Here is a 13,164-nt window from a genome sequence, read left to right as displayed (position 1 = left end):
TTTTCTAAAATACTTAAAATAACTCTTTTTATCTAAGGTTTAGTAAGTTTTCTAGTATTAAAAGATCTTAAAGATTACAGTAAGTAAATATTTAGCCTTAGCTATAATATCTTAGTATAACCTCCTGCTCTTTATAGCTTGAATAATAAAAGCTTTTACTATTTTACTAAAAATTTATAGTTTCTTTAGCGCTTTGCATATATAATAGATAAAATTCCAGGCTTTTATAATATATTTTATTAAAGTTATAAATATTTAAAGAAAATAGATAAGTTTACTTTTATAGTAGTGGATTACTTGTTAGCAGGGCAGCGTTTATAGACTTTTAGAGCATAATTTTAGCAGCTTGGCTGGGCTTGGCTTCTAGGGGTTTTTGACAGACGATGCTCTAGCATGATTGGTGGGACTCACACTCGAGACGGACGAGCAGCCAGTGGGAGAACTGTGGCTTGTCTCCCGTGCATTTATGGGGAAAAACGGCCAACGGCCACAGACGCCCCTTTGAGAGGTCATGACCGCTGCCCCTTCATCTCTGATTATCTGTCGTCTCTGTGAGTGAATCTGATTCCTGAATGGCGTTTGTAAAGGACAACAGGGTGGTCCCATGTTGGAATAATGACGATCCTGCAGCAAGATGCTATCGTGATGGGGCTTGCTTACCCGTAATAACTGGATCAGTCGAGTGAGTGTTTGTGTTGTCTCTGTGCCTCTCCCGTGCTCCCGTCTAGGTAGGTATTCCATTGTGGAATAGCCCTGTTTCGCAGGTGAGTAAGGTTCGGGTGCTTGCTCAACTCCAAGGGTCCCCCGAAAGCCTACTAATGTACCCGGGGCTCGGGTCGTCCTTTCAGTTCCATTTCCTCCCGTCTCTTTCCCCCTCGCTCCCCCTCGCTTTTCTTCCTCCTCTCCAACCTCACTCGCACTCTTTGTGCCTACCTGTTGTACTGGTACCTACCTACAAGCCTGCTTCGACCCAAGTTGTCGTAGTCTGCGCCTCTTTACATTCATTCGTTACTACTTTGATTTTTCTCCAACTGTGCTCCTATTGTGCACCTTTTATTCTCAACTCTTCTCTTTTACTATTGCCTTTTTTTCAACGGGTCTGCCTAGAAGATAACCAGACCAAACTTTTTTATTATTAACTCTTCTTCTTGCTTGGTAATTTTAACAATTAAATAAGGGGCTTCAAAGAGATAATCGGGTTCAAGGAAAGAAGCAAGAAGCAAGAAGCAAGAAGCAGGAGCAAGAGCTGGGAAATCAAACGCTTCACCACGCCTTCCTCCTCAACAAATAATTGGTGCCTCATTGATCGGGCCTTAGCTTCTATTCTTCTATAGGACCTCCTTTCACCACTCACAACCATTATCGTCTCATCACCTGGAGCATCCTCAAACCATCGAGACGCAACTTTGAAACGCGATTCGTCCAGAGCCATCTCCTCGGTGACACGGCGCCTCGTCTCACGACGTCGGCATCGACTTTGCCCTTTGCCCACTGGTTCTCGATTCCGACACGAATTTCGTCCCCATCTGCTGTGCTGCTCTACTATCACGGAACCGATCCCTTCCATCCTTTTAGTCGTTGATTGCGAGCCCCTGTGACGTTGACTTGATTTGTCGCGCCCAAATGATCTCATGAAGTCGTGACCTTCTTTCGCTTCTTCGGTATGTTTTCCCTTACGTTGTTACCAAATCTTGAGATGGCCTGGACGTCATCTCTGATTGTTTCACTTCAATCTTTCGCATCTTCCTCCACACATATCCCCTTGTAATACTAACACTTCTCTTCAGACTATCTCTCATTTGCATTGCTTGCAGTGCCTGCGAGGTCTGGATTACCGTGCAACAATCTCTCATTTTTGGGTCGATCCATGTTATTTTCTCTCACATTCTCTTCTATCCAGTTTTCATCTTACCTATTTTTACTTCGCTTCTCACATTTCTCGTAAACTCGACGTAGCCTGTGGCTGTACGACCCGATCGAGTCCAAGAGAGGTGGACTTTTCATGTTGCAGCACCCCAAACAATCCGCACACAGACTGCTTTGTCCAAATACAAACGCTTTGCCAGTGATTCCCCACAAGGCCGATTCAAGCGCTGCAGGTCATCGGATACTCACATTATTTCATCACTTCGGTACTTCGCAACTTCGCGGCTTCCTACATACAGTTGAACTGCATATAGGGGCTCGCTACCGGATTCCTAACCGTGTCACGCTGTTAGTTTGGATGAACTCTCGACTTGGCATAAAGGAACCAAATGAGTCAGATGTATGATGGAAGAGGGATGGACTCAGCACCCGCATCTGGATCTGTAAGGAGAGCACGCGAGATGGCGCAAGGTGGATATCCGCGACAGCAGCCTCTGTTCCCGGACAACATGGACGACAGCCCGACTGGCGAACTGAGGGCTCCTCCTCGTCGACCCATGGGAGGACACCCCTCCGCGCAGTCAAGGCTTCCGAAACCCAAGGCTGCGCCTGCCATTGATCATAGAAGCGGAAATCCTGGTGTTGTCATATCTCGACCACAGCAAGTTCCACAATGGCCTCTGCCCGGCCCCCCGATGGCCGCTATGAACTCGCCCGACCCCGAACCATATCGACCACCACCCGGACGACCGACTCAGGCCCCTCAACGGCCACCCAGACCCAGCCAGGTTCCTTCTATGTTGGATCAGTCTCGACTCCAAGAACCGACCCCAGTGTTTCTCACACCCGAGTCCGACGACTATCACTCTTCCGTTCCACCTTCTCCATCCTCCCGAATGACAACCTCTAGTCTTGGATCGCTCCCTGACTTCCCTGAGCCTAACCAATCGACATCTTCAGATCCTAACAGAAGAAGTGTCAATCTGGGCCCTCTCAGAGCGAGCGCTAATCTAGGACCTCCCCCGTCATCTCGCAGGGGCGCATCATCCTTCTACTCACACGCTTCTTTTGTCTCCCCGATTCCCGAAGAGAGTCTCAATTCGAGATCGCACGGCTCTTACGCCTCAAGCGCGGCTATGCCTGAAAGTTGGCCAGCAGGTTCTCGGGCAGTCAGTCCCTCGTATTACGACGAGACAGACAACAAGAGTCAGGATTCCGCCTTCGACGAGTTTCATGACGAGAGCAAACTGGTCCGCAGTGCAAGCATCGGTAAGAGAGGAAAGCCCTCAATTGTGACTACCAAATCATTCATTATGGAGCCCAATCACCGCCCTGCACCATCGCCGGTCCAGCCTTTCGACTCGGGAACCGGCTATATCGATGCTTCAACAAGCTCTTCTAACACCCTTCCTCTGGCGAAGACGTCGGCACCTTCGCAAAACCCTCATGACAGCCTTAGCCCCGACGCTATCCTGGGTGCATATGCTGCTGCCAGCGCCACCAACTTGTCAGAAGTACAAGTTCCGGCGCCAACACCTTCCCCTCAGCCTTACAGTCGACTTTCGGCTATTCGACGACCCCCAAAGCTGGACATTGAGGCAGTGAGAAGGGCTGAGGAGAGAGGCAGTATCACTAGCTTGCCTGATTTGATTCGACGTGCAACTCGCCTTGCGACCATGATTGATTCTGGCAAAAGACCAGCGAGTCGATTCGACAACTTGAATGATTTCTTTGACGATAAGGGGCAGACCCGAGGGGGTGACAAAGAAAACTCAGGTAGGAAGATCTGTTTTGAACATGATGTTTTGATGAACTTACCTGTCCTAGGACTATCGGATATGCTGGCAGCATTCCCTCCTCCTGCACAACAACCAGAGCGACAGAACCGTGGATCCTGGTTTCGGACGACATCTTGGCCCCTGGCCCCCACCCGTCAGGGTGATGTTCCTTCACGATCCGGCCTTCGCGAAATGACGCCTTCGGATGAAGGCCAGGGCAAGCGACGTCGGCGCTGTTGCGGTCTGCCTGTGTGGGCGTTTGTCCTCTTACTACTCTTGCTTGTTGGCATAATTCTGGCCGCTGTCCTTGTCCCGCTGGAATTTTTCGTCTTTAAGAACTTGGGCAACGATGAAAAGCCAAAGTCTGCCCTTGCTCAATGCCAAGAATCACTAAAGTGCCAGAACGGCGGAACAAATATCATGTCGCAGGGTACATGCTCATGCATTTGCACCAATGGTTTTACAGGCTCCGACTGTAGCGCTGGTGGCTCCGATGGTTGCACCACTACAGACTTGGGCAACGATCTGAACAACGTGACGCTTGGTAAAAGTATTCCACGCCTTATCGAGAACAGCCAGAAAAACTTTTCTATCCCTCTATCTGGCACTGCCATCATGGCGAAGATCAATGCTGCAGAGCTGTCTTGTATTGCCCAGAACTCCCTGGTTACTTTTGATGGCGCTGCAGCACGCAAAAGGACCTTGCTCGACAGCCTGGCTCTCCAGTTCAAGCGAGAGGCCGCTGCACCAACTCTTATTGCTCGTGCACCTGAAACTGCCCCTCCCGTCGTCGTATCCTCCGAAACCGCCGCGCCAACTACGCTGGTGGTTGACGAGGGAAGCCCCGAAAACGCGCCAACCTCAACAAGTGACGCTGGCAATGCTGCACAGACTTCAGCGGCAGCAGACCCATCGCAGACACAGGACCCGATGACCAAGTTCAAGATCACAAACGAGGTCCTCGACTTTGCGCGTATTGCCGTCCTCTATGTGTTGCAGGAGGAGGACGTGGACAGTGCCGAAGACGCTCAATCTAGCCTTGCACAATTCTTTGCCAAGGCTCGTAAAGAAGCAGGTGTTTTGGTAAAAGAGGCGGCCAGTGTCAGTATTGGCGACAAGGAATCGGTTGACTTGTTGAGGTACAAGATTAGTATCGGATCCAAGACAATAGGAGGAAACGTGAAGCGCCATGTGCTCTCACCAATGGCTGCTCTCACCCACCCGTCTCTTCGACATAGAGCAGTCCATGGGCCAAGGTGAAGCAGAGCAGCGAGGTCCAGATGATCCAGGAGTCAAGAGTAGACACTGTATATAAGGCATGAACATAGGTAAATATGCATTTCGCAATGATGGCGTTGGTCTAGTGCGTTCGTTTCGTTATTTGCTTCAGTTCAGCCTCGCCAGGGCCGGGCCACGGATGGTAATGAGTGCGGAATAAGTAACGGACGGGACTGATGAAGAAGACGGAGCAAGAAAAGACGGAAAGGAGGAAGATTTTTGCATAGGCATTTTGGAGGCGCCCATTTCATTTTATCCTTCTATTCTACTGCCCCCCACCCCCTTTTACAGTACGTAACACTCGCGAGCGAGATTAGCAAGGGCGTTGTACCAAAAGATAGAGGCCTCGGGACTTGATACTCGATGCCATGAATCGTAAGAGATTTAGATCCTAAGCTTCTTTATGAGTCGGGAGTGTCTGGCTTTTCTTTATACCATTACTGAATTTTATGTTGCATTCTATGGCCTAAGGCTGGTAAAACACCTCCTCAACTGGCTTCCACCAAGAAGGCTCGCCGGCCTCAGAGCTCACTGCACCAGGCACGAGACTCTCCTGCCAGGCGTCTGTCATCTTCCACCATTCCCTCACACGGGGATTCTTTGCCATCTTTTCCATGTCGCCGCTGTAATCTGAGCCGATGTATTTGAAGGAGGCGAAGAGAATGTGGCTCTGATCATCGTAGAAAATGCTGTCTATACAAGCCATCAGTCTCTATTACAATTGCCTTGTAGATACGTCTCAGGATGGGCCATACAGTCTCGAATATTGCACTCCTGGATCTGCTTGAGGACGTCGGGCCAGACTCTGGCGTGGACTTCCTTGTACTCCGCGAGGTGTTGAGGCCTCAGTCTGACGATCTGAGCGAATCGGCGAGCTGTTTGTGACATGTTGTGTTTGTGTTTGTAAGCCGCAGACTGTACTGTGCGTATTGTTGGTGAGAGTAAGAGTGACGGTAGTAAAGATCGAAGTAGTGTAGTAACCACAGACTTTAAGAACAGACTCTAGATTGGATGGGATGGGAACAAGTAGTTAGTTATATAGCTAAACTCGGGGATCGGGCTAGAATATAGCGAGTCGAAACCCCGCATACAACATCACCTTTCTACCCACACTTGATGATTTTGGATCACGGATGCTCGCCCCAAAGTGGAAGCTAACTTAGAGTGTGAGCGGATAGTGCCCATCCAGGGTCCACAGCCTGTGGGGGATGTAGACTTTGGGTAGCATTACTATTTCATATGTAATTGGCGATCTTGGCCACATATAACGGATACATCAAATATCTACAGAGTAAATCCGAGATGAGCGTGAGTGTAAGGTAGTTTTTCGATATATTTCAAGCTGAGCCAACAGTGCCTAGACCATCCATAACCTGATAGACACCACTAAATCTTCACAGAAAGGACAGTAACGATTTCAAATCGTTACCAAATAAAGCCACGCCGAGTCTGATGCGTACATGGCCAACTTGTTCATAAGACATAATCCCATCCACCATACTCATAACGCCTATCCCGAGCCCGAATCCTTTGAAAAAAACATACAATCTTTGGTATCGATAACACGCCTGTCGTAGAAGGCTGTGTTAGTAGTGTGCGTTCCCCTTTTCTATCAACCGCGGTTGAAATGCGGGCAAGTACAGAGTCTCAGAAATCGACTTCTAGTTGCGTGGCTCGTACTGGGGAAGAGCCTCCTCATCGACCAAAAGACCCGACTTCTCGTCTTCAACAAGCATCTCGGCGATGGCGGCCTTGTGAGTAACACCAGGGGCAAGCTCAGGTTCGGACTCGGCGGATTCGCCCTTGAACATGCGGATCACGCGGAGAACCATGGCACAAAGGAACATGGTGAAACTGAATATGTTAGTGTACAAATTAGAGGATAGCAGGGAAAGAACTTACAATGCAACTCCGACACCGGCAGCAACACCCATAAGGACAGGGATGATAATATATGCTGTGACGTGCGTGAAAACATCACTCCACGACTGCTCGGGGGCCTTGTTGACGAGGGGACCGTGCTTGAAGTTGTCGGTAGGCTTGTTCTCACCCTTACCATGACCGTGATGGGGCTTGCGACCGTGACCGTGACCATGGCCCTTACCCTTGCCCTTGCCCTTCATTCCGTGGCAGCCCTTGCCCTTGAACTTGCCCTTGACATCCTTCCAGGTATCGTGGACCATACCCTTGGCGCGGCACCACATATCACAGTCCTCTGGTGCCTTCTCGCCAGCACCCTTGACGTCGATGCTTCCGATGATGATCTCGCCAACAGGAGCTTTGATAAGCTTTACTGTGACAGGAGGGACGCCGTCGACGAAACGATCGCCGACTTCGATGATCCTGACTTCGACATTGACAACCTCGAGATGTTGATCCTTATCGACTCCTTCAGGTCGAATAGCCAAACCATATCCCAGTCGGCGCATATCGCTCTTGCCGTTGGCCTTGATAACAGCCGCCGAAAGGTCTCCATTCCAAGGGTCGGCGTGAGGATAGAGTTCGAAACCGTTTAATACCAGACGACGGTCTTGAATGCCGAAATTGAGTTCGAGTTGGCTATCATGGCCACGGCACTGAAGGCAAGGGACGTCGACGACTTGACCATAGGCGGTCTCGGGGATTTCGAAAGTGTCGACCTCGATGGGGAGAGTACGGAAGATGCTGTCGTCCTTGTCAGAAGTCTCTGGGACGATGAGCACAGCAGCGGCGGTCGCTGCAAGGGCGAGCGGCTTGAAAAGCATGGTGTGATGGAAGTTTCGGAGTGTATGTGATTCGTGTATTGCGAGGATTAATCAATCGATTTGGCGATGCTAACGATGCTGGCGATGTTTTCGTCGTCGGTGGTATTGTTCATGTGGTGGAATAAAGAAAGGATTAAAAGAGGGAAGAATGAGGTGCAGCTGATGGTAACGTGCTTTAGTTTAGTACCGTACCTTACCTTACTCTTGAGGCGTCGGATGTCTCGGTGGCAAGGGATCCGCTTTGGGTAAAGTCTAAGTGTGAGAGGCACGAAATCTGGGGCCGGAAGGAACGACCCCTCCTGCCGATGACGACGATTTTAACTTCACTTTTTCTTTGTTCCGCTAACGTGATTGGCTCAGCTAATTCATGCACTTTCCTGCCTCTTGCCCACTTACCGTCCACCGTTGGTCAGAAAGAGGCAATCGCAGGTACCTCCTACCTTACACAATTATTTTGCATCTACAAATCAATCAACTTACAGTCCTCGGGCAGGCACCTAAGTAAGATACACTTTAATGAACTGAACTAGCAGACTTGTCGTGTTGATCACAATCAATTTGTCAGCTTCTTTATTTAGGTGCTTATTATGTACCTATCTCTTGGCAATACGCGTACATTTTCGATTCGTAGTCTCAGCCAAGAATACCAATGATCCGATCCACTCACATGTCTCACATTCACATCCATATCTGTTAACTATATCAAAAGGCCAATACCAGATGAGTTGGTCAAGGGGAAAACGATACTTATTATAATCTCGACATGATTAATAGCATGAACTATATAAGTCTTGTACACACATCCGTAACGTCTGCGTTCTCAACCAACTCATAGCAAGTCTCGAAATAAACCAAGGCTCCCTGGCCTGGTCTGACCACTGTGATCCCTGACCGGACCCTAAAGTTGCCCGAAATACCGAAACCGAAACAGGGCTGAATTAGAATAGAAATGGAGTCCAGACAAGGAAAACCAACATGTCCGTAGAAAGAAATGAACCCTTGATATGCCATGCTTCATAACCAGGCAATGTTTTACAAACACAATCCAAATCGTGCCCTCTTCATCCTGAGACTTAGTCTTCTGACTTCAAAGCCTGTCCATGCCAGAGACCTTCCACTTTGTCTCTGACATTCTCCCACCGTAGGCGCCAGTTGATTCTCTTACTCAGACCTCCATCGCCATCGCCGTCATTTTCGCCAGGGCCAAGCTCAGACGAGTTCTGATGACGATGGATTGGGGAGTCATTTCCCCATGGAAAGTTGGGATCCTCAGGGACCATGTCTGTGGGCGTGGGATAGTCATCCCCAGTCGAGCCCGATTCTTCTTCAGTCCACGCTTTTGTGACTGTCCGCAATGTTGTGAGCGGCTGGTAGGTGCTTGTTTCTGTTTCTGACCTTAATTAGTTTGGCGATTTTACACATCAAGAATATCACAAACCTTTTACTCCAAATGTGTGAGTCATGTTTGACCAATGTACCGTGCTGCTTGTTGTGTTGCAGGCCGATAAGACGTCTTCAGTGGCTGTTACTGCCGATACGTACGACAGCGATAAGTCTGGTCCATTCGTTGCAGTCAGGCAATCGCTGCTAGCTGGAATCGCTGTATGGGTTGGGGTGTCATACACTGATTCCGTGCAGGTCGATGAGCTAGTAGATGTAGATTCACATGGAGTAGCTGTTCCCGCTGAGCCAGTCAACAAGTGCGTGCTCGTCAAAGTATCAACCCCCGAAGATGTTCTTTCAGAAGCCTGTGATAAAGATGAGTTGCTCACTGGGATTGGTGCCAACACGGAACTCTCAACGCTGGTCGACACCCCCTTTGCGCTACCAGTTGTCAAGAAAGTTGTCGGTGTTCCCGAGAGCGACGATGTAACGGTGGCCAATGAGATAGTCTCTGTGCTCGTGAAGTCAGTGACCCCGGAGGTCACGTTCGCCCACGTGGAAACAGATGAATCTGTAACTGCAGCCCCAGATACTTGAGATGTTGGGGGTTGTCCCAAAGTAGTTGTAAGAGTCAATGTCGTAGTACGAGTGTATGAAGTTGACAACGAAGCACCCCCGCTTGAGCTGTTGAGGGCAGACGAGGGCGCGTCTGGCCCTCCCAAAGTCGTAGTCCGGAATACGGTTGTTGTACGAGTATATGAAATGGACTCTGAGGTTGCACTACTCCTGTTGTCACTGGTGGGCAGGGAAGTGCTGGGCTCTTCCAAAATGGTTGTGAGGGTCAAAGTCGTGGTACGAGTATAAGAGGTTGACCCCGAGGTTACACTGCTAACGTTGTGAACAGAAGAGTGGGATATACTTGGCTCTACGAGAGTAGGAGTCAAAGACTTGGTGATAGTTCGAGTGTATGAAGTCCACTGTGAAATCTCGCTGTTTACAGTCAACGTCGAGATACTTGGCTCATTCGTGAGGCTCAATGTTGGCCAGCTCGTCCATGGCTCGGGATCTGGCCTCCATGAAACGATTGTCGAGAGACTGGTAGCAGTGCCCGGGCTAGTTGAGTTGGAGACCGGGAAGAGTGGCTCATTTGTGCCCGAAGCAGACGCCGAAGTATCAGTCGTAGTGCCACCTACTGTGGTATTTACAGTGCGGTAGGTTGTCCTGATCGATGGTGAAATGGTCACACTGGATGTTGAAAAATCTCCCAGGGTTCCGGTAATGGTGACACGAGGCCCTGTACCACTTGGTGGAAGGGAAGCGCCAGTTCCCGTCAATGTGGTGTTTGATGGAAGAGGGAAGGGGGCCATGCTGGTCGATACCGTTGGGAGTGAATTACTCACAGATGTCGTCGAGAGAGTTGGCATAATGATAGTGACTTTCACATCTGTGACCATTTTGCTATAGGTACTGCCTGATGTAGTGGTGAGTGTAACGTTTAGCGAAGCGGGCGGTTGAGGAGTGACGGCAGCTGTGTCGCTCAAAGTTCGAATTCCAGAAACGAAATCCGAGCCAGTGCGGGTAGCGGTAACTATTGTATGGATAGTTGAGTTGGTGAACCACTGAGCGCTGTTGGTCGTGTTCCACGACCCAGAGGCCCCTGCAGTAGTTATGGACGGCGTCTCATCCCTATTACTTGAAGTATGTGTTTCACTGGCCGTAATGGTAGTCGAGTTGATATAAGGAGTAGTGCTATTGAATCCAACTGTGGTCATAGAGATTGTAGTATCACTGCCTTTGGGGCCAATGGTTTTGTCAGATTCAGAGAGTGACACTGGAGATGTTTCTGACTGCCAAACCAAGCTTGTGTTGGTTGGAAAGGGGAAGTTGGTAGGCTGTTTAGATATGATGATGGTACTGATACCAGGAAAGCTGTCGAGGGAGGTCGACTGAGAACTGAGTGTGCTCTTGCTGGATCCCACACTTTTAGAAAAGTTGTACCCACTAGTGGTATGGGTCACCGTGACATTGCCAGACGAGGATAAGCTTGTTGGTGCGAGACTGTTAGTGATGGTGGAAGTCATTGTTGTCTTGATCACCGTGACATTACCAAGTACCGAGCCATCAGATGGGCTTCGAGTTGACGTAGTAGACACACTGGGAGGCGTCATTGGCGTGGTAATGATCGAAAGCCAAGAGGTTGGAAAAGAAAGTGACGGGACCTCCAAAGTAGCTTCCGAAGCATGTGAAGTCGTCAGTGTCGAAGTCGGCCAGTCAAACCAGGAGTCTGTCTCAGAAGACAATGAAGTCCGTTTGATAGACATTGACGAATTGAAGCGCGAAGGGGCAGAGGTGGAATACTGTGTGGAAACCGAGTTGTTCATCATACTTGTAGCACTCCCAGTTGGAATGATACCGCCGGGAAAGATAGTAATAACCGAGCCTTCAGACACAGTAGTCACAGCGAAGGACTCGGTGACGGAGCCAGAGGTCTCACTGATAGGCAGAGCTGTTGATGCAAAGAAAGTCTCTGAAGATGTTTGGTTAGAGGCTGTAGCGATATTCGACTCGGAAACGTCAACGCTCGCGCTAGCCACGGAGGTGGGAACTGAAGAGAAAGAAGAGCTTGTTGCTGGCGAGGTGGCGTTGAGTGCAGTGTATGTCTTGCTCGTGGTAACTGTGGTGGAAAAGGCAACAGTAATAGACGTCACGATTGCCGATGAGTCTCCTGTTCCAGCCCCCGACGAGTCATCGGAAGCAACGATAGTAGGTCTTGAAATTACAGAGGTGTTTGACAGAACAGAAGATGATACAGGAACTCCAACTGTTGTAGTGAAGTAGGCAGTAGTAGTAGTGAAGCTCAACGTTGCATTGACAGGAATGCTCGAAGCCAGGGTGGACCTTTGAGTCGATTCCGAAATAGCAACCTCGGTCAAAGTGCTTTGGATTGTGACAGATTTGGTTGATTCAATGGCCAGACTGCCCAATGTTGAGTCCACCGCCGAATCAGTATCGGTAGCAAGACCCTCAGTAGAAACTTCAGATGAGTTCTGTTGTGGGATGACCGTGATTGTCGTGGTTTCGTCTGCAGTCATGGGGACAGTCAAAGATAAAAGGCTTGATGAAATACCACTTGAAGAACTGGGGGCGACTGTCACCGTAACATTAAGCATTTTTGTTGTCGTTGTTGTCGACCCAACCTTTGTTGCGCTACTTTCGAGGCCAGAAGCAAGCTCCGTTGTAGTGACATCGCTTGAAGTTTCAGCACTCGACACTCTTTGTGTGCGGGAGACGCTCTCAGTGATTGTATTTGTTTCATTAAAGAAACCGGAGAGTGTGGCAGATGAGGTAGAACCTGAAGGCAATTCAGTTGCCGTCCCGGGCGATGAGGTACCCACGGAGAGATAAGTGCCAGTCAACGAAGAATTAGCAGATACTTGTCCAAGTGAAAATGAGGAAGCTCCGGCACCAGAAGCCTCGCTCCCAAGGAAAGAGCCCGAAGCTGTTAGGTGAGCACTGGACAATGCCTCGGAGCCGGATGTACTGCCAGCCTTAGCGCTTGAACCGACAGTTATCATGGCAGTGCCGGTTTCGAGTGCTGAGGATACAGAGAGAGAAGAGCTGTCAGAGGAGACAGTATCATAGTGAGAAGAAACATTTGACTTGGATGTCACACTAGCTTGGGAAACTCCAGTCTGAGTTTCTGTTGCAGTGGTGTCCTCAAGAGAGTGATCTGATAATGTTAGATTTGAGGAGGACCTTAAGTCAGAGAGTAATGCTTACGAGAAGTCAAATCAGTTGGAGCAACTGGCTCCCCAGTATAATAGGGAGGAGGTGGACCATAGTCATCAGCGAGAGCGCTACCCAAGGGATTGCGAGCTTCGATGAAATTATTGCCGCGAACATCTTTGCGAGCATTCCGATGCTGCTGGGGGCCAAGCCCGGTTGCACTGCTCAAAAGACAAGAGAGCAGTAGAAGCACCGATAGGACGGCGATCAAATGAATGTTAGGTGGCCTCATGATGAAGATGTTGCAGTGCTGTTGGTCCTTTGAGGTCAGCTAATACTGTTCGTACTTGGGCAAACGCAGATATTGCTTTTTGAACTCACCAGAACGA

General features: G+C 49.4%; 4 protein-coding genes across 4 annotated transcripts; 1 reads left to right on the top strand and 3 right to left on the bottom strand.

Moving 5' to 3' along the window:
- Positions 1–2,282: 2,282 nt before the first annotated feature.
- Positions 2,283–4,904, top strand: FSUBG_8248 (uncharacterized protein; the record flags this gene model as incomplete). The annotated part of the gene is made up of 2 exons (XM_036686636.1): positions 2,283–3,642; positions 3,694–4,904. The coding sequence occupies 2 exons, from the start codon at positions 2,283–2,285 to the stop codon at positions 4,902–4,904; spliced, it is 2,571 nt and encodes an 856-aa protein (XP_036536297.1).
- Positions 4,905–5,388: 484 nt separating this feature from the next.
- Positions 5,389–5,810, bottom strand: FSUBG_8247 (DUF718 domain protein; the record flags this gene model as incomplete). Its single annotated transcript, XM_036686635.1, has 2 exons — positions 5,389–5,615; positions 5,678–5,810. The coding sequence occupies 2 exons, from the start codon at positions 5,808–5,810 to the stop codon at positions 5,389–5,391; spliced, it is 360 nt and encodes a 119-aa protein (XP_036536296.1).
- A 773-nt stretch (positions 5,811–6,583) lies between these two features.
- On the bottom strand, positions 6,584–7,666 carry FSUBG_8246 (uncharacterized protein; the record flags this gene model as incomplete). The annotated part of the gene is made up of 2 exons (XM_036686634.1): positions 6,584–6,776; positions 6,825–7,666. 2 exons carry the CDS (start codon positions 7,664–7,666, stop codon positions 6,584–6,586), a joined length of 1,035 nt encoding a protein of 344 aa, XP_036536295.1.
- A 1,073-nt stretch (positions 7,667–8,739) lies between these two features.
- Positions 8,740–13,067, bottom strand: FSUBG_8245 (extracellular alpha-1 4-glucan glucosidase; the record flags this gene model as incomplete). The annotated part of the gene is made up of 3 exons (XM_036686633.1): positions 8,740–9,056; positions 9,105–12,779; positions 12,830–13,067. The coding sequence occupies 3 exons, from the start codon at positions 13,065–13,067 to the stop codon at positions 8,740–8,742; spliced, it is 4,230 nt and encodes a 1,409-aa protein (XP_036536294.1).
- Positions 13,068–13,164: the final 97 nt, after the last annotated feature.

This window comes from Fusarium subglutinans (genome assembly GCF_013396075.1).
Source record: "Fusarium subglutinans strain NRRL 66333 chromosome Unknown NRRL66333_c0000111, whole genome shotgun sequence".
Classification (NCBI taxonomy): domain Eukaryota; kingdom Fungi; phylum Ascomycota; class Sordariomycetes; order Hypocreales; family Nectriaceae; genus Fusarium; species Fusarium subglutinans.
Note: the sequence above shows the minus strand (reverse complement) of the source record. Positions and strands in the feature narration are given on the sequence as shown.